The following is a 20962-nucleotide window of genomic DNA, read 5'->3' on the forward strand; positions in this document are numbered from 1 at the left end:
TGGTTAGAACCATTAGCAGACATAGTATCATTAGTAGTTAGAAAATCCAAGGGAAATTGTAGCATTTGTGTTATTTTGTTCATGTACGTTATTGACTGATACAGAGACAGGGGCTTGAGCCAGCTGACCTTTCCTTTTATTATGCTTTGATTCTTAATTAAGCTAATTAAACCAATACCTTAAATAACAAACAGCCATTGTATGCCATACCTCAGTAAGTAGAAGAGAGACTAACCTGAAATTCTGAATGTTGACATATTCTTTCTCTCGCTTTGCCAGGATATGTTTGATGAGACCCTCCCGCTGCCCAGCCTGGGTATTTGGTACAAAGAGTTTCCGCATGGTGTTGGTCACTTTGGGCTGTTCCTTGTTAGAAGCTTCTTTGTCGCGTGGAAGCCTAGCAAATCAATGAGAATTTCAAAAGTGAAACTGCCTATAATAAAAAAAGTCTCCTAAATGAGAAATATGTTTTGACACAGGACTTACATTCTATTCACTGAAGGGGGTGGGGGTGGGGGTTCCCGATGAATCCCTGTAGGATGATTTTGTGAATTAATTTTCTTGTCCAAATTCATAGATGAAAAATTATCCTCAAATCCAAGAAGCCCTGAAGTACATAGAACCCAGAGTCAAAGGGGGAAAAATAAAGATAACATCCAATTTATCCAGGATAGACACAGCTTTGATTTGATCAGTGGTTTTAATTTGATCACTATATGCTCAATGGCATTACCAAACAGAAAGGTACCATAAGGATACCCTGAAGGACTTGACATACAAACTAGAACAATAGCAAGTTACATTAATTTGGAATCTGAATAGTAACAGCTAACATTTATTAAAAACTTAGCATAATGCCTATTTGATATAAGGGATTATATCATTATCTCCTTTAATCATCATAAAGACCTCATGAAGCCAGTACTATTAGAAATCTTTCCAAGTTACAGAAAAAGAAATGGAAGCTCAGCATTGTTGAGTAACTTGACCAAGGTCATACATAACTAGCAAGTCATAGAACTGGGATTTAAACCCAAGCAGTTTGGCCCTGGAGCCTGCAATTTTTACCACACTGCTAAGCAGGCTCCTGAGGAGCTAACATGCCACAGAAAGGATCAGGAATGAACATTAGTCAGTGGGCATGGACTCAGTAAAACCACTCCATAGCAGAAGGTGTCTGGGATTGACATTAATCCACATTATCTTATCTGTCCAGATAAAATCTATTTACTTTGCAATGATCATAGCAACCAGGCAAAAGAGAATCTTTTCAGTACCTGGAAAAACAGGCGGCTTGTCCTTAGTGTCTAATTTCTGATACCAGCTAGATGAGTCCTTTTGCTCTGGAACAAGAATGTGTGACTGAGCTAGAGAGATAAGAGTCATGGTCAGAAACAGGGGAGCCCTTCACTGAGTGGGATTTACCATAACCAAAAGCCTTTCCCTCAGCACTCCTCAAATGCAGGGGCCAGCAGCATTCTTAAGTGTAAAGGAAGAGACGAAGAGAATGAGGGCAGCTCTGGGATCATCTGGGAACAGAAGGAGGATTATAGTCTTCAGGAAACTGTCCATGCTGTGACACTGAAAAACGGCTCAGTGTCCTTACAGCTGAATAGACTTGTTCCCTAACCTAACCCTGGGTTTGTTCCTGAAAGCAGAAAAATCAGCACTAAAGACTGAAGTTGTGAGGTACTTTGCTAATGGCTGCTAGCCTCTGCATCAGCATGTCAGAATTTCACTGCCATTCAAAGAGCAGAAAGAAAACTGCTGAGTCTTGAGTTACCTTCCTGAGCAGCAAGGACCTCTGAGAGGAACTTCAAACAGTGTTCCTCATCAGGGATTTCAAAGCGCCGCTCTCTGGTCCGGTCCCCCTGAATCCGAATTTTGCAGCCACCTAAAAAGAAGTGAAATCCACACACACACAGCTATGGAAGAATACACGCTTTCTCAGGGTCACACTCTCAACTTATCAGTTTAACAGGAGAAGGTCCAGATCACAAATATTCTAAGACCTCTAATGTAGGAAACATGTCTATAGGATCAGGGGATTTGGTGGGTGGGTTGGGGGGACAATACAGGGAGGGAAATCTAAAGGGCTGATGAACTGTGTCAATGAGCAGCCCAATTATAGTGATATAAAACATACTAAAATCAGTTCTCCTATGTTCTATCTCCCCAATGTCAATGCAGGAACCAAATGCTAATGAAAGATCACTTCCCCAACCACCCTCCTCCCAACTCCCAGCTGGAAATTTCTACCATTTCAAATCCAGATTATGTAGTTAGAGTATTTGAAGCATAAGGGAATAAAGAAAATAAGATGGTTTGCTCCTAGGTATAGACTGTACCTAGGCAATTGAATTTACAAACTAATTTAAAAAGAAAAGAATAGTGGAATTGGTTTGAATTATTCTGAAAAGAAGCACCTACACCTCATTACCTCAAGTAAAAAATGCATGTCTTGAATAAATGTACGAAAGCAATATCATGACCTATGACTAGGAGTGGTCCAGTTCAAGCATTTCCATTATACTGGAAAACAGTATAATGAGCAGCAAAGTGATCTAGGACATTAGTTTCTGATGTATATAACAAACATACTGTCTCCCTTTTTCTGACGCCCTAGTTATCTATGTATCAACTGTCTGGATATGGTGATCCAAGAAACCTATGTACTTGTTTATATTCTTACTTTAACTGATTTAGTACATATATTGCTTTCTCATGCCCCTGGAAACCATAAGTTCCTTGAGAGAAGAGGCAGACTGCACACACAGGTAATCCAACACAACACTTTCAATGATCTCCTAGGGTTGTCTGGGACCGAAGGGCTTCTCAGGACTCGGGACTTTCAAAGTGAAGACTGGGAAAGTCCCAGGCAAACCAGGATGATTGGTTACTGTACAGACAGAGAAGCATTTAATAGACGACTGTTGAACCTGTCAGACTTCACAGAGAAGGCATTTAATAAACGACTGTTGAAACAGACTCCCTCACACTTGTAAATGACAGAGATGAGAAAATGAAATGAAATCCTAGTTTCTTATGTTGGAAATCCACTTCTGAATCTCTCTTGCCTTTGCATTTCCTTATGTTTCTATCTTCATAGATTTAGCAATTAGAAGAAAAGAGATAAAAAATAGAGAAAAATGTGAAAAAGAAGGCACTCAAGTGGACCACAGATAAGAAAATTAGTGAGGGTGTTACCATAAGGAGAAGAAAAAAACAAAGGGCGTGAATAAAGGCTGTCAATTATCACAGCCTTGAAGATACAGGGAAAACCTCCTCGGGGTACAAGCAGTCCTCCCTTTCTCAGATACTTTATATAAAAACTAGAAGAAAATTAAAAGATCAGTTTCTATCTGATAGAAACTTTTTTTTAAGATTGTATTTATTTATTCATGAGAGACAGAGACAGAGAGGCAGAGGGAAAAGCAGGCTCCCTGATGTGGGACTGGATCCCAGGACCCTGGGATCATGAGAGCCAAAGGCAGAAGCTTAACCATCTGAACCACCCAGGCGCCCTCTATCTGATAGAAACTTAAACAAGAACACAATCTCTCCCACAATCCTTGAAAGATATATGATAATCTTAGCAAATATAAAAAATACACTGACTCATTTAACAGAAAATTCCAGAAATTGCTTACAAAATAACACTGGATACTCTCTCACCATGTTGTGTGGGAAAGAGAACAAATTACCCCATGACCCAACCTTCTACTACTCTTCCTCCCAAAACCCCCTAGCTTCTTTGTGATCAACAAACACTCCTATATCCTCAAATTTCTCCTCTGAACATTCCCTGCATCTTTCAGTAATTCTCAACTATTGGTGTATTAGAATTACCAGAGACATTTTTAGAAAATAGACATTTGGGTCCCACCCCAGCCCAATGAAGCAGAATCTCAGGGGGTGAGGCTCAGGCACTGCTAGTTTTTAAAATACTCCGCTAGTGATTCTAATGTGTATCCAAATTGAAAATCAAAGAGTCACCTGTGAAGTGGCTGGTCCCTGGATGCTGTTTATGGTCTCTCACACCCTATGGAATTTAAGACTGGTGTCCTTATTTGTCCTAACACCATCTCCAGACCATTCCTTCTTGTTCTCCCTCAAGACAAATCCTTTTTCCTTTTAGGTTCACCCATTGGGTTATACCAACTTCTTTCCTTCCCTCCTCCCTCTATGAGATCATGTACCATCCTCCCAAAAACGTCTGAATCCAGTATTCAATACCTGACTCATACGACTTCCTCTCCATGCAAACTCTTGCCTTAAATTTAGGTCCCTTACAAATTAGTGCAGAAAACACAATCAACATCTTCAGCTTCCTCATCCAATGACCTTGGCCCACCATCTCAGCCACCTACTCCTTCAGTCCCTACTGGGATTTCCCTCAGTTATACTCTGAACCTTTTCATCACAGAAACCATCACCTCATAAATCTCTAATTCAAATATCCCATTCTGACCTGTTACTTCCAGCTTACTTGCTCATATGGGAACCTCCAGCCGATTGATCCCTCTACTTTCTTAGTATCCATTTGCTCACTCGGTGCTCACTTCCTATTTTGTCAAACGGATGTCATCATTAAACTCTGTTGCAAAAGCCCAGAACTGCCTATCACCCTGTTCCTCCACAGCACCTACGTGGTTAACTTTCAACCCTGAGAAACCCAACTAACTGCCTTACTCCAGAGGGAGTAAACACACACACACACACACACACACACACACACACACACACACACACACACACACACACACCCTATTATTATAAAATGATTGCTAACCTCAACTGGGCCCTCTGTGATAGGAAGTCATCTAAGTTTCCACAGTCAACTAGTCTCCCACTACTACCTGGAACAACCATTTCATACCTCCTCATTTATCCTTAATTTCTGCATCCCCTCTTCTCAAACCCTCGCATTCCAAGTGGATTGCTTCACCTCATGCTTCAGAGAAAATGGAAGCCATCACATGGAACGTCTCCTTTCCCTTCTGATATAAGGAAGAGGAGTCCTCCTATCAAAGGACACCTTCTCTTTGAATTATAACCCCTCCAATTCTCTCAGGAACCTTACACTCACAATCATTCCCCAGACACCTCCCCCCAATATCTTTAACCTCCCTCTTTCACAGGCTCCTTCCCATTAGCATTAAATTGTGTTCTAAATCCTCCCTATTTTAAAAACAAAAAACCTTCCTAGACCCCATATTTCCCTCCAACTCCAGTCCATCTCTACATTCCCCTCCACAGTAGAGCTTTTTTTAAAAATATTTTATTTGTTTATTTATCAGAGAGAGAGAGAGAACAAGCAGGGAGAGCATCAGGCAGAGGGAGAAGCAGGCTCCCTGATGAGCAGGGAGCCCGATGTGGGAGGGACTCAATCCCAAGACACCAGCATCATGACATGAGCCAAAGACAGACGCTTAACTGACTGAGCCACCAGTCACTTCTCACCTCCCATTTCTCTCGTTAATCCACCCCAATATGACTTTTGCTCCCACAACCCTTCTAAAATATCTTTGTTAAGGTCACCAATAACCTCCAAATTGCTAACTCCAATAGATCCTCTTCAGTCATCTTATTAGACCTATCAGCAGAAATCAATAGTTGACCAGTTCTTGAATAATCTTTTCTGAAGGCTTCTATGATACTATACTCATCTAGTTTGCCTCTTTTTGGTCACTAATTTTTTTTAGTGCCTTTTGAGGTATCTCCTCCTCTATCTAACCTTTAAAAAAGCAGGGCTCCTTAGAGTTCAATCTAAAACCTTTTTCTCACTTGGTATCAGCACTGTCCAATATAGTAACCAATAACTACATGTGGCTAATGAGTACTTGAAATGTGACTAGTGTGACTCAAGAACTGAACTTCCAATTTTATTTCTAATTAATTTAAACAGGCACATGTAACTAGTACTACCACATCTGATAGCATGGCTCTATTTCCAATCACATCATCTCTCATGGTTTCAAATACCATCTATGTGCTAGTGGCCCAGACCTTTCTTCTGAGCTTCAGATGCATACATTCAACTGTCAATTTATCATCTACACTCAAATGTCTCAAAGAAATCTCAAAACTACACATAGCTAAAACTGAATTCACGACCCCCCTCAAAGGAAAACTCATTCCTTCTGCAATGTTCTTATTTTTGCAAATGGTACCATCATCCACATTCATGCTAGTAACCTAAGAGTCATCCCTGACACTTCTCTTCAACTCACTACCTATGCCCAAACCGACCTCTGTTGATTTAACCTCCAAAAACATTTATCAAATCTGTCCACTTCTCTCCATTTATACTGCCACCATACTCATATTCTCTAGCTTAAACTTTTTTTGAAAAGAAAAAAAAGGTTTTAAGATTTTATTTATTTATTTGACAGAGAGAGCGCACACACACAAGCAGGAGGACCAGCAGGCAGAGGGGGAGAAGCAGGCTCCCTGCTGAGCAAGGACCCCCCAATGCGGGGCCCCATCCCAGGATCCTAGATCATGACCTGAGCTGAAGGCAGACACTTAACCAACTGAGCCACACAGGTGCCCCAAGATTTATTTATTTTAGAGAGAGTGTGTGCATAAGCCGGGGTGGGGGGAAAGGAGGAGGGACAGAGGGAGAGGGAGAGAATCTCCAGCAGACTCCCCGCTGAGCACAAAGCCCAGTCAGCCAGATCCCACGACCCTGAGATCACAACCTGAGCCAAAATCAAGGGTCAGACACCCAAATGACTGAGCCACCCAGGTGCCCCTCAAGCTTAAACTCCTGAAACAGCCTCCTAACTGGCTTTCATGCAAATGATGACACCCTGGCATAAAATTCTTCATATTCTTCCCATTTTTTAAATGTAAAAATCCAGATTCCTTAACATGGCTTACAAGATCTTACTGGATCCGGCCTTAGCCCATCCTAACTTGATGCCTATGCCTTGTTCCAATCACCCTGGCCTTCTTTCATTTCAAATAAAGTGTCAAGCTACTTCCCCAATTTGGGGCCTTTACACATGTAGTTCTTTTTACCTGGCATACTTTTCTCTCCATTTTTACCCCTCTCTTACTTAGCCCCTCTGGTCTCAATTTAAATGTCATTTAAAGGGCGCCTGGGTGGCTCTGTTGGTTAAGCGACTGCCTTCGGCTCAGGTCATGATCCTGGAGCCCCGGGATCAAGTCCTGCATCGGGCTCCCTGCTCAGCAGGGAGTCTGCTTCTTCCTCTGACCCTCTTCCCTCTCATGCTCTCTATCTCTCATTCTCTCTCTCTCAAATAAATAAATAAAATCTTAAAAAAAATAAAAAATAAATGTGATTTAAAGAGGCCTTCCCTGGGTGCCTGGGTGGCTCAGTCGTTAAGCATCTGCCTTCGCTCAGGTCATGATCCCAGGGTCCTGGGATTGAGCCCCACATCGGGCTCCCTGCTCAGCGGGAAGCCTGCTTCTCCCTCTCCCCCTGCTTGTGTTCCCTCTCTCGCTGTGTCTCTGTCAAATAAATAAAATCTTTTTTTTAAAAAAAAAGAGGCCTTCCCTGACCATGTCACCTAATTTAGTTAACCCTCTTATAAACTCTTTGTATTTCTCCTTGATAGCATTTATCAAAACTGCAACTATGTAAGTATTTACACTTATCAGTTCAAAGTCTGTTTCCTATACTGATTGATGATATAACCTGACTATATTGCTTTCTGATATACCTCTAGAGCCTAGCACAGTGCCTAGCACATAAAAGATATTCATATTTTATAGAATGAATTAATGGATTATAGGCATCTAGTACTAAACAGCACAGAAGCAAGAACAAAAGCAGGAGCAACAATCTTATCTATGTTGTTCTCTACTGATTCTGCAGCACTTAGAACAGTGCCTGGCAAACAGAAGGCACTCAACAAATATTTGTTAAATAATGAATAAATAAGGGAGGATTTAATATTAGGAAATTAGTATAATACAGTCCATCAATAGGTCAAATAAGGAATAATAATATAACCATCTCTTTAAATAGTGTAAAGACATCTGATAAAATTCAATATACATTTATGATTTTAAAAACCACATAAACTTGAAATAAATGCAGTTTCTTAATATAGTTTTTAAAAAACCCTATCAAATCAACAGGCAATCATGTCCTCAATAATGAAGCACCACCTGAGGCATTCTTACTGAAAATAGGAGCTAAACAAGGATTATCATCATTATTTAATATTGGTCTTAAAATTCTCATTGGTGTAATGAGACATGAAGCAAAACTAAGAGTTATAGGTACTAGAAAAGAGACAAAATTATTATTTGCAGATGACCAGGGCTGTCTATCAAAACCAAAAAACAAAATAAACAGCACCCCCAAAATTTTAAATATATTTCTATAAAGTGGCTGGATAAAAGATAAATATCTAAAACTCAGTAACTATTAGTTAGGACCATGTTCCTTGATAGTGTCTTAATTTTATAAAGGACTTAATTTATTAAAATTTGGCACATACCTATGGTGAAATACTAGTCATTAAAAATCATGTTTTTAAATAATTTTAAATGACATGGAAATATAATGTTAAACAAAAATGCAGCACAAAAACTACATATAAAGATTCCAGTCATATAAAAACATAAATAAAAGGCTGGAAGGAGATACCTAACAATGTTAACTATAGTGGTGATCTCTAGATTGCAAGAACATAATTTTAATTTGATACTTCAAACTTTTCTGAATTTTCCAAATTATATATAATGAAGATATAATTACCTCAATAATCAGAAAAAATATTTTAAAAAATGTGTAATATCAACATCCAGACAACGGGAAAACACATATTTACATTAAAATCAGGCTTGCCTAACAAACCCAGGGCCTCCCTCCTGCAACATACTATATGCTCTAAAGGTTTGTGTATGAAGCCCAAGGATCAAGATAAAATCTGGTTTCACTGCAAATACTACTAAATGGGCAGAAATAACAAAGGATTTTATTCAAGGGGTTACTGAACTATTACCCTGCTATGATCCAGTAACTTGAACTCTGGATAGAGCAACATGTGGCTAATTTCTATGTAGGAGAAGCCAAAGGAACTAATGCCCTAAATAGGTGTTTATAAGAGAAAAGGCACAGCTCAGTTTAACTTTTCAGCTTTGGATCAAATATCTATTTCTACAGCAAGAACAGGACGTTCTGGCATTTTATTTCGACAGCAATGTCAGTCTACTGAACTGCCTTTGCTCAAATTTTTCTTTTTTAGTGTTGTTTCTGCCTTCTCCTTTCTAAGCACAATAAGACATAGATAGTAAGTTATTTGCTCTCTTGGATACCTGCAGAAATCAGCAGCTAGGTTTATTTAGCTTTTCAGAATCAACCCTTAAGACTTCTAAAATCCATGACCAAAGAAAAGAATAATAAAACCCAAATCAGAAAAAGCCTATCTAAACTGTTCAATACAAATTAATGGTGGCAAGGACAGGGACCGTCTCTAAACAAAACTATGTATAACCCATAGCCCTAAGCTAAGGGCTAAACCCCACTCATCCAAGGACTCAAGCAAGAGATAAGGCAACCGGTTTGATTTACATTCATGTGCTCACAAACTCTTTTCCGTAGCAACCACTGAGTCGTCAAGGTAGCTTTCAAGTGCCCATTTTCTTCTCCCCATAACACAGTACAACTAGATGATAAACAGAGAACAGCTTGCACAGAAAGTCAATGATGATTTGCTTCAAACAGATAAAAATAAGAAAACTGAAACAGTGAGAAAGAAGACCATGTTCTTTCTGATAAAAGGATGCCTTGAGGGGATGGAGCTTAAATAAAAGACCAAAATTATTTTAAGGAAAAAGAGGTAGCCCGAGACAAGCAAGGTATCCCCAGTACAAGAGGGACTCTATAGCCTCCCAAAATAATATCACGAATAAAGGAAAACATTATGATTTAATATGCAAAAATAAAAAGCGAGTTGAGAAAAAATTTTAAAATATAACAGCATTAAACCACTAATGGTAAAAATACTGATGGCTCAAAGAAGTTCAGCATTAGAGAAGCAGATCACATCTTCAACTTTTTAAAGATTCCTGCCAGCCACCTACTTTTTCTTATGTTTAGACTAAATGTTTTTAGGGGGCAAAGTTAACTTGTATGGCTGCCTTAAGAAAACGAAGAACACAGGATAAGATAGTAAAATTAAAATGTGCCAAAAAAGGGGTCTTAGTGGGCATTCAATTAAATATATGTTGAATGAAAATAAATTCCATTCAGAATGGTACTCACTGTTTGAAGCTATATCAATCAAAAGAGTTTCTTCTGCTTCTGAGGGAAAAGAAGAAAGAACAGGATCAGGGAAGAGAAAATCATTCATTACAACTAAAAGAAGTCTACGCCTAAGTAAATAACTGCTTCTCGCAGTCACCACTCCTAGGTCTTAGAAAACATTTTTAAAATCCTTTGCTTTTTTGTTTAGCATTTTTAAAAATGGATTTTGGAAGCACTAGGTTCTAAATATAATGAGCAATTCAACTAAAAGAAAACTAAACTGAATAACCAAATGGAACACCTCAAAGCAAATCAAGGAACGACAATAATAGGCAATATAAACATGTTAATTCAAGTGAAGGTGAATTTAATTCCCCTCAACTATAACATACTGATTTAATATAATCTGTGTCACTTAGTTAATTTTTTTTTATTTTTTTAAGATTTTATTTATTTATTCATGAGAGACAGAGAGAGAGAGAGAGAGAGAGAGAGGCAGAGGGAGAAGCAGGCTCCCAAGGAGCAAGGAGCCTGATGTGGGACTCGATCCCAGGACTCTGGGATCATGACCTGAGCTGAAGGCAGACGCTTAACCATCTGAGCCACCCAGGTGCCCGTTAATTCTTTTTTTTAAAAAGATTTTATTTTTAAGTAATCTCTACACTCAACGTGGGGTTCAAACTTATAACACCGAGTTCAAGAATCACATGTTCTACTGACTGAGCCAGCCAGGTGCCCCTAGATAATTCTTTTTTTTTTTTTTAAGATTTTATTTATTTATTTGACAGAGAGAGAGACAGCAAGAGAGGGAACACAAGCAGGGGGGTGTGAGAGGGAGAAACAGGCTTCCCGCAGAGCAGGGAGCCTGATGTAGGGCTCGATCCCAGCACCCTGGCATCATGACCTCAGCCAAAGGCAGATGCTTAATGACTGAGCCACCTAGGCGCCCCGCCCCTAGATAATTCTTATAGAAAGCCAAGGGGCACCTGGGTGGCTCAGTTGGTTGAGTGTCCAACTCTTGATTTCAGTTCAGGTCATGATCTCAGGGTCATGGGATAGAGCCCCACATCTGCATCCGTCTCCATCCGGCTCCATGGGCTCCATGCGTGGGGCTCCCTCCTCCTCCTCTCGTCCTCCCCCCACTCTCTAAAAATGAATAAATTTTTAAAAATCTAAAATAAAAAAAAAAAAGCCAAGGAAATGACCCCAAAGGCCCAGAGGTGAATTACTTTCTTAACTGAGATTTTGTCTCTGAAAACTTCCCAGTGATCTCATTTCCTCTGCCTCTGCCCCGTTTAGGATCAGAGAATACTTTAAGCTCTTGACCTTCAGGCTACAATTTATACCTGGGATCAGGACTATCACACCCAACAAGGAAGTATAAAACAGGGCAAAGCACAGTCTCCAAGTTCAGAGTTCTCTTTTCTCCCAGATGACTCTCTTGGACTTCCTTCTTTAGCTCCAGTGTCTAGATGTAACCCATCTCTTCCTCTCTGACTTCCCTGGATTTGGCCAACAGCACCTGTAAGACCCTTCTGGCTAGGTGAACTCTGGGTAATGACTCCTTAGGATTACCCCGGATCTCCCTTGGCCAGATCGAGTAGTCTCAGCCTTTCCTTGCTCCCTCACAAGCCTGGATTATATATTTGGCCTCATTATTCAGTTACTACAGTAGCTACTGGTAAGTAGTTAAGTTGTCTAATATTAAAAAAAATAGCCTCGGGGAGCCTGGGTGGCTCATTTGGTTAAGCGACTGCCTTCAGCTCAGGTCATGATCCTGGAGTCCCGGGATTGAGTCCCACATCGGGCTTCCTGCTCTGTGGGGAGTCTGCTTCTCCCTCTGACCCTCCCCTCTCTCATGCTCTCTCTCTCTCTCATTCTCTCTCTCAAATAAATAAAAATCTTAATGTGCTATGGTGAGCGCTGTGAATTGTGCAAGACTATTGAATCACAGATCTGTACCTCTGAAATGAATAATGCAATATATGTTAAGAAAAAAAAAGAAGATAGCAGGAGGGGAAGAATGAAGGGGGAAAAATCGGAGGGGGAGACGAACCATGAGAGACGATGGACTCTGAAAAACAAACTGAGGGTTCTAGAGGGGAGGGGGATGGGAGGATGGGTTAGCCTGGTGATGGGTATTAAAGAGGGCATGTTCTGCGTGGAGCACTGGGTGTTATGCACAAACAATGAATCATGGAACACTACATCAAAAACTAATGATGTAATGTATGGTGATTAACATAACAATAAAAATTTAAAAAATGTTGAAAGGCAAAAAAATAATTAAAAAAATAGCCTCAATATTCTCATTAGCATGATGAAGCAAGGGACAATAGTGCATCAGGACATAAGTACTGTAAGTTCCCCACTGTTCTTCAGTAACTTTAATTCTTTAAAACCCAAGTATTTATACACTTATCAAAATAGGTTGGGAAACAGAAAGGATATAAAAACTCAAGGAAGTACTGTTCCTTTTGTTGTGGGGAACTACTATGTGTATGTACTATGTATATTTTCTTAGATTACAATCTAACAATCTATCGTCTATTTCTTATTAAAAAAGAATACTAAGAGAAATAGGGTAAAAGAAGCTGTAGAAATAGTACAAAATAGGTACAGAGTTAATAGAATGCTAAAATCTAAGGTCATGTTCTTTGGCTTTTCACCTCCTTAAAGGGCTAGGTATGTAATAAATGGTGCTACACAATGAAAAGTGAAATGACCACAGCAACTTACTATGGCATGCAAGTGCTTTATTCACTATGTCCTCTCACACAGGGCAGGCTAAATGGCTATTTCATTCTTCTATACAATGTGGATACCATTCATTGCAGGTATTTTTAATTCTTAATATATATTGTCTTTAAAAGTCATACCCATAAAAAAGTCATATCCATTTAGTATTTCTACTTACAGGAATAAATCCTAATAAGAGATGTGCAAGAAGATTTATGTACAGAGATATTCATCACATTACTATTTAAACCAGTGGAAAAAAAAACCCAAATGTCAAACACAGATATAACTACATTATGGGCTCTTCATAAAATGGCATAGTACATACCTAATAATAGCATGGAAAAGCAATCATAATGTGATGGCATGCAGAACACACAAAAAATTACATATAGTATGAGTTCTGCCCACCCTAAAAATTACATGTGTAGAAAAAAAGGAAAATGTTAGGTGTTTATCTCTGAAGGATGAGAATGTACTTATTTTCTTTATACTTTTCTGGTCTTTCCAAACTTTCTACAGTATATGTATTACTTTTGTGATTAAAAAAAAGTTCAATGTAACTTAAGAAAAAAGTCTGTGCAAGGTAAGATTCAAGTTTTTCAAAAAGCTACAGCTGATACAGAATGCTTTCTTTTTGATCACGCCAATGAACCCACTGGAAACATAATGCATTTGTTCTCTAGTAATCAATTTCCCTTCTAGAGCAATGTGAGATAACAGAAGCAACACGTCCCACATAAACCTCCCAAATTTTGAGTATCATTGTAGCAGATGAAACAACAGATTTTCTGTTCTTTGTCCCCAAATTTGAGGGCAGGAAGCCAAATATTTCCTCCTTGGAGTCAATTTTCTTATGATTCACCAATGTCAAGGTCTGAGAATCAGCACAATTGAGTGTAAGGTATTAAAATCTGGTAAAGCTTGTTGCCAAATGTTTTAATTTCAAATAGTGTGGGGAGAAAGTGCTGAATGTGTGTGAATCCAAGTGACCTTGATATTTTACAATGAGCAGTGTGTTTGTTAACCAAAGAATGTCATTTAGATCCACATACAGGTCCATAAACATAAAAGCCTACCTATATAGGTAACAAACTACATACATCTCTAACCCCCAGCCAGGGAAGCAGGTGAGACTATGTAAGTCTTTCAGTACAACCCTTCAGCACTCACAGACAAAGCACTTACCATCTTCTCCATGGTAGCTTAGTAATGTTACCATTTTACGCAAAGAGTAATACATTTCATTTTATGTGCAGTGACAAATTTAAATATGTATGGTATTATACAATGCAACAATGACCAAGGAAAAACAATGTAAAACTAGCTAGGCAATTAAAGCTAATACCTTGAACACATCTGAAGTGGCTATTTATAGGAATGATATCTTGAACATGCTGTTCCTTCTCGCGCAACTGGATTATTAACCTAGGAAACAGAAGAATGCATCAACGAATAGCTAATGAAAAACTCAAACATTTAACAACAAAATATATTGCTGTGTTGTTACACAAATCTAGTCTATATTTATTAGACTTACTGTATCTCATTCCCTGGATCTGAGCATCACGACAGCTAGAAATTGCTCTAGATCTAAGAGGATATTAGTGATGATCAGTATCTGAATACCCACACTGTCCTACGCCATAAGGAATATATAATAGTCTATGTCCTAAACACAGCTTATGATCTTAAAAACAAGAATTATAGTGCATACACATTTAGAGTATGCATACCAGAGTGAAGAGTAGCTAGGTGTGCACTCCATGAAGGCAGACTATGGTTGTCTTTTCACCACAGTATTTCTAGCACCTAGCATAGTGCCTGAAACTTAGTACTCACTCAAGTTTGTTGAATAAATGAATTAGAAATTTCATAAATTAGCTTTCAGATTATATTCCCATGGCTTTTACCAAAGAATGGTTCTATCTCTTCAAACAAGTATACAGGTTCATGGAGAAGTAAGAAGAGGTGCCTAGCCAACTGGATCAGTTAAAATAACCCATGACCAAGAGGGTAGCAGATATCACAACCAGTGCCTTTACATTCCTTGTGTTTTTACTCTGGTTTCCAACTTCATGATAGTATTTCTAGGTAAACATGACTGAATTTGGCCCCCCAGTATGAAATGAAAGACTTCTAAATTCCTATGTACTCCTGAAATATTTTCATTTATTACTTATCTTAGTGGCCCAGAATCAAGGTATGACCTACTGGTAAACAACCATTCTGAACATCTCCTAGCTTCTCCAAATCAGGCAGTCTTCAGGTGGTTCTTTTTGCCACGAATACTCTTCTTTTCTTCCTGAGACCTAGTCAAATATCACCTCCTCTTAGCAGCTTCTAATTCCCCGAAGCAGAACCAGCCCTGATCCCCTTTGTTTACCCCTCTAATAAAGCACGTACACCATCCATTGCAGTTATATTTATTTCCCTCACTGATTTGAGCTCCTTGAAAACAAAGACCATATCATTCTCGGGTTTTCCTTCCTGCCTAATGGATGCTCAATAAATATTGGTTGAATAAATGAACCAGTTTAACTAAACTATATACAGAGATAATTTTCTAAACCATTTGTTCAACCTCTGACATTAAAAAATGTCATTGTGGGGCGCCTGGGTGGCTCAGTCAGTTAAGCGTCTGCCTTTGGCTCAGGTCATGACCCCAGAGTCCTGGGATCAAGCCCCACGTTGGGCTCCCTGCTCAGCGGGAAGCCTGCTTCTCCCTCTCCCACTCCCCCTGCTTGTGTTCCCTCTCTTGCTGTGTCTCTCTCTGTTAAATAAATAACTAAAAATCTTTTTAAAAATGTCATTGTTTTGAAGGGTTTTACTTCTAGTTTGTTGTCTTTTGGGGGGACTTGTTTTAGCTTTATGAATTTTTTTTTTCAAATGTGTTAACTTTAAAGGAGATAACATGGGGAAAGGAATTGCTTAGACAAAACTAAGAGGAAATAAAAATATTAATGCTGTCTTTCGGCTCTGCTTGCCTAATTTGCAAGGGTTCATATTTTAAGGCGACTAGAGGAATATGGGGCAGGCTCCTTTTTTTAAAGATTTATTTCTTTATTTTAGAGAGAGAACATGTGTGCATGAGTGGGGGGAGGGGCAGTGGGAGAGGGAGAGAGAGAATCTCAAGCAGACTCCCCACTGAACACAGAGCTGGACATGGGGCTCAATCTCAGGACCCATGAGATCATGACCTGAAGCCAAAATCAAGAGTCACACGCTTAACCGACTGAGCCACCACCCAGGTGCCCTTGGGCAGGCTCCTTTCAGCCAGCAAATTTCATGAGTTGAGCAGAAAGTTCTATAAACCCAGACAAGGGCGCCTGGGTGGCTCAGTTGGTTAAGCGACTGCCTTCGCTCAGGTCATGATCCTGGAGTCCTGGGATCGAGTCTCGCATCGGGCTCCCTGCTCAGCAGGGAGTCTGCTTCTCCCTCTGACCCTCCCCCCCTCATGTGCTCTCTCTCTCTCTCATTCTCTCTCTCAAATAAATAAATAAAATCTTAAAAAAATATATAAACCCAGACGAAGATCAGAAACTAGATAAAGACTGACAAAGCAAGAGCGAAGGAGGAAGAGCTCACTTTGGGGAAAATGAACACAAACCAATATACTCTCAAAGAAATGAAGATGAGAAGGGCGCCTGGGTGGCTCAGATGGTTGGGCGTCTGCCTTCGGCTCAGGTCATGATCCCGGAGTCCTGGGATCGAGTCCCGCATCGGGCTCCCTGCTCCTTGGGAGCCTGCTTCTCCCTCTGCCTCTCTCTCGCTCTCTCTCTCTGTGTCTCTCATGAATAAATAAATAAAATCTTTAAAAAAAAAAAAGAAATGAAGATGAGAAATAGTGTTTTTTTTTTAAAGATTTATTTATTTGAGAGAGCGAGAATGAGAGAGAGAGAGTACATGGGGGGGGGCGGAGAGTCAGAGGGAGAAGCAGGCTCCTCGCTGAGCAGGGAGCCTGATGCGGGACTCGATCCCGGGACTCCGGGATCATGCCTGGAGCCGAAGGCAGTCGCTTAACCACCTGAGCCACCCAGGCGAGTGTTTGACATTAGCAGTAAAACTTCAACTGGATTGTACTGTTAAAAGCCATCATGAAGGGGTGTCTGGGTGGCTCAGTTGGTTAAGTGTCTGCCTTTGGCACAGGTCATGATCCTAGGGTCCTGGGATGGAGTCCTGCACTGGGCTCCTTGCTCAGCGGGGAGTCTGCTTCTCCCTCTGCCCCTCCCCCAGCTCGTTCTCTCTCTCTCTCTCTCTCTCAAAAATAAATAAAAATCTTAAAAAAAGCCATCATGAAACAAACAACATGCATGGACCTTGAGGGCATTATTCTAAGTGAAATAAGTCAGAGAAAGACAAATACCATATGATCTCACTTATATGTAGAATCTAAAAACCAAAACAAAAAAAACCCTGCAATCATAGATACAGAGAATAGATCAGTGGTTGTCAGAGGTAGGGGATGGGTGAAATGGATGAAGGGGGTCAAAAGGTATATACTTCCAGTTATAAAATAAATAAGTCATGGGGATGTAATGTACAGCACGGTGACTGTCAATAACACTGTATTGTGTATTTAAAAGGTACTAGGAGAGTAGACCTTAAAAATTCTTAAAAGTAAAAATTTGTAACTGTGGTGATGGGTATTAACTAGATTTATTGTGATTTCACAATGTATACAAATATTGAATCATTATGTTGTACACCTGAAACTAATACAATGTCAATTATATCTCAATTTAAAAAGTGCAGGGGCGCCTGGGTGGCTCAGTTGGTTAGGCGGCTGCCTTTGGCTCGGGTCATGATCCTGGAGTCCCTGGATCGCGTCCCGCATAGGGCTCCCTGCTCGGCGGGGAGTCTGCTTCTCCCTCTGACCCTCCCCCCTCTCGTGTGCTCTTATTCTCTCTCTCTCAAATAAATAAAATCTTAAAAAAATAAAAAAATAAATAAAAAATAAAAAGTGCAACCTCCCCAAAATCCATCACAAAACAAAGATAAACTTGGAATTTAAGTCAATTCCCCAATATCTACTATGTTAGTCACTAAATAAATTGTAGCAAGAACAGGGCTTAAAGTAAGTATAAAAACTTCTTAAATGTAATCATACTTTCAGAACAAGAAGATGAAAAGTAGTAGGTATATGGCAAAAAAAATGGAAATTAGGGGGGTGGCTCAGTTGGTTAAGCGACTGCCTTCGACTCAGGTCATGATCCCAGAGTCCTGGGATCGAGTCCCACATCGGGCTCCCAGCTCAGCGGGGAGCCTGCTTCTCCCTCTGACCCTCTCCCCTCTCATGCTGTTTCTCTCTCTCTTAAATAAATAAATAAATACAATCTTTTTAAAAAAATGGAAGTTAGAATTTGGTAGTTGTCAAACCAAAAAGAATAACAAATTCTGAATGTGGACTCGGCATTATGCCTAGAAATACTTTGATTTGTTCAAGGAAGGTTAAAGACAAAACAACAGGTTGCATCATGATCCATTTTCCTTGAAAAAAAAAATGAATAGTGTTTGATTCCCTATTTCAAAAAAACCTCTTATTTTTAATTATAATTTTACTTTCTCAACTAAATTTCTCCAATGGTTGACAGCAGAAACTACAGAACTAAAGATTATAATAGGCTTCAAGTTCTGAGGTTAAAAAGCCCAAAAGTAAAAAAATTCTGAGAAGAATCCAAGTCAGAGAAGGTACCCATGAGAGAAGAATCTGAGGATTATAGATGATATGACAGTGTCAGGTGTCTCCAATAAATGATTTCTCTTTTTTTTAGATTTTATTTATTTGTCAGGGAGAGAGCACAAGCAGGGGGAGCGGCAGAGGCAGAGGGAGAAGCAGGCTTCCTGCTGAGCAAGGAGCCCGACATGGGACTCCATCCCAGGACCCTGGGATCATGACCTGAGCCAAAGGCAGCCGCTTAACGCCACCCAGGTGTCCCCCACTCCAAGTTTAAAAGTTCTCCTAGTACAGGAGGCCAGATAGAATGAGGCATTTATCTCAAGGCCAGCTGCTCACTTCCCTATTAGCTAGCTAGAGCTCTAAACCTATCAAACCAAGGAACCACATCCTAGGCTGTGGTCATCTCAACAATGTAGCTATTTTACTTAATCCTCCTAATTTTGTTTTTACAGAAGAGTAAACAGAGGTGCAAAAAATGTACTGATTTACCCAAGGGTCACATCTCTCCACCCATTCTAGCCTTTGGAAGTGGCGGTGGTATTCCACTTTTCAATTCACTTTTCTGTTGAATTTACTATTAAACTGGTCTTTCAGGGTTTGATGAAATCTGGGAAAAACATGAATTTACCACACCAACAGAGCTGACCAAACAGGACCTAGGGAAAAGCTACTTCATAGGCCCAATTGATGTCCAGTCTTTAAGAGTTATACCAAGAGTCTCAGAAAAGAGCAGGCTAGGTTAGTGGGAATATCCTCTGTGTAAATTAGCACAGACACAGAGACTGGATGGTCTAAAAGCAGAGACTAAGAAAAACTGTTTTTAGGCCAAATCCAATGTTGGGAAAAGACAGGATTTAAGTGATCAATGATTTTTAAACTCTGATGTCAAGAAACCAATGAACAATCAAGGGAGGTGGCTTAGGCACACAAGGATAGGGCCCATGATATGTAGTGGTCACCATGGATACTTTTAAAATGAGGCATTAGTGGAAAGGGAGTGAGATCAGCAACTGTAGTGACAGCTTATCAAAATAATCTTTTATTCAATCAGTCAACAGTATTTACTGAGCTTCTAAATGCAAGGCAGAATGGAAGGTAACACACACTGATAAATTGCCAAATGTTTATATTTCTACACATTTCATTATTTTTTCTATCAGTCAAGTCAATAAGTGAGGCAGTTACTGGTGTACACTAAACCATTACTGAATTAATGAATACGCCTTCAACCAAGTGGGAAAGGGAGTGGGGAGACTGGAGGAACCAGTTGAATGGGGTTAAGAAAAGGCACTTCTGTAAGGTTAGCAAGCGTTTCTATAACACTTTTACTTTTTGCAAACCATTTTTGCATTTATTACTCTTCCAGTTACAACTTCAATGTCTATAAGGTAAAGGCAGTTAATGTTTTTATTTAACTGATGAGGACACCAAGACCCAGAAAGCATTACTGACTTGCCCAAGGTTACACAATACATGTCAGTTGCAGAGGCAGGAACTAAAAACCCAGGCTTCCTGCTTCAACGCCCGCCTGTTGAGTCCTTCCACTGAACCACACTGCCAGGAGCGATCTGGCGGCTTGGGAGTTGGGGACAAAGCCCCAAGCCTACAGCACTCGCACTTCACACCTGGGCCTGAACCTGTTGCCCACGCAGCCTCAGGGAGAAGAGGGTGGGTGGCTTGTCACGGTTTGGGGTTGGGAGTTGGCAGGCTCCCCTCCTCCGTGGGAATCAGGTGGTTACTTACTCATATTGACCGTTCCTTTGGGCTAGCGTCAGGGCGCAGAGCTCCCGGAGAGTACCCTTCAGCTCCATACCCTCGATAGTATGCAGGCACTAGTCAAGGGTCTCCTCCAGATGCGCGGCCAGGGAGGGGTGGCACGGTGCGGGTTGGAGGGAGGCTCTGACCCCTCTGCCCGCCCTCCCCACTGCCCAAGGCATCGCCTCCCGCGCCGGCCCCCTTTCCCCGCTCCGCTCCGCCTCTGGGCCCGACCGCCCCCCAACCCCTCCACCGCGTTCCGCAGTTCCCCCGACCCCCACACCCCCGCCAGCCCCGCCTGGCCTCCCCTCCCCCTTCCCTCAGGCGGATACGGCAAGGGGCTGGGCTCCGACCGGGAGCCGCGGCTCCATCCCGGCGGCCTCCGGGCTCAGTGGAGCTGCGGACTGCGGGCGGATCCGACGACACTGCCTCCCACGTCCTCACCCACAGTCCTTGGCTGCGCGTCGTTTGAGGAACAGCTCCGCGCAGGGCACCGGGAGCCGGGAGCAGGGAGCCGAGCCGAGAGCCGAGAGCCTGACCCGAGAGAGAGCGGCGCCTGG

At 40.8% G+C, this 20962-nt stretch overlaps 1 protein-coding gene across 4 annotated transcripts in view; it reads right to left on the reverse strand.

The window, feature by feature from the left end:
* The window catches only part of OCRL (OCRL inositol polyphosphate-5-phosphatase), a 68926-nt gene extending 47964 nt beyond the window's left edge, over positions 1–20962 (reverse strand). For 3 of the 4 annotated variants that reach the window (XM_028122719.2, XM_028122721.1, XM_028122720.1), the window contains exons 1-8: positions 20735–20935; positions 20391–20470; positions 14316–14395; positions 10247–10285; positions 1784–1894; positions 1278–1367; positions 487–607; positions 236–397 (exon numbers count right to left, since the gene is read on the reverse strand). In XM_028122719.2, coding sequence (XP_027978520.1) covers positions 236–397; positions 487–607; positions 1278–1367; positions 1784–1894; positions 10247–10285; positions 14316–14395; positions 20391–20470; positions 20735–20773 — 722 coding nt within the window. In that variant the 5' untranslated portion in view covers positions 20774–20935. Of the gene's footprint in view, positions 1–235; positions 398–486; positions 608–1277; positions 1368–1783; positions 1895–10246; positions 10286–14315; positions 14396–20390; positions 20471–20734 lie in introns of all 4 variants that reach the window. The other variant, XM_028122717.2, reaches the window with a different exon arrangement.

Source organism: Eumetopias jubatus, unplaced genomic scaffold (assembly GCF_037043125.1).
Source record: "Eumetopias jubatus isolate StellerSeaLion01/CBP00866 unplaced genomic scaffold, mEumJub1_p1.0 scaffold_11, whole genome shotgun sequence".
Classification (NCBI taxonomy): domain Eukaryota; kingdom Metazoa; phylum Chordata; class Mammalia; order Carnivora; family Otariidae; genus Eumetopias; species Eumetopias jubatus.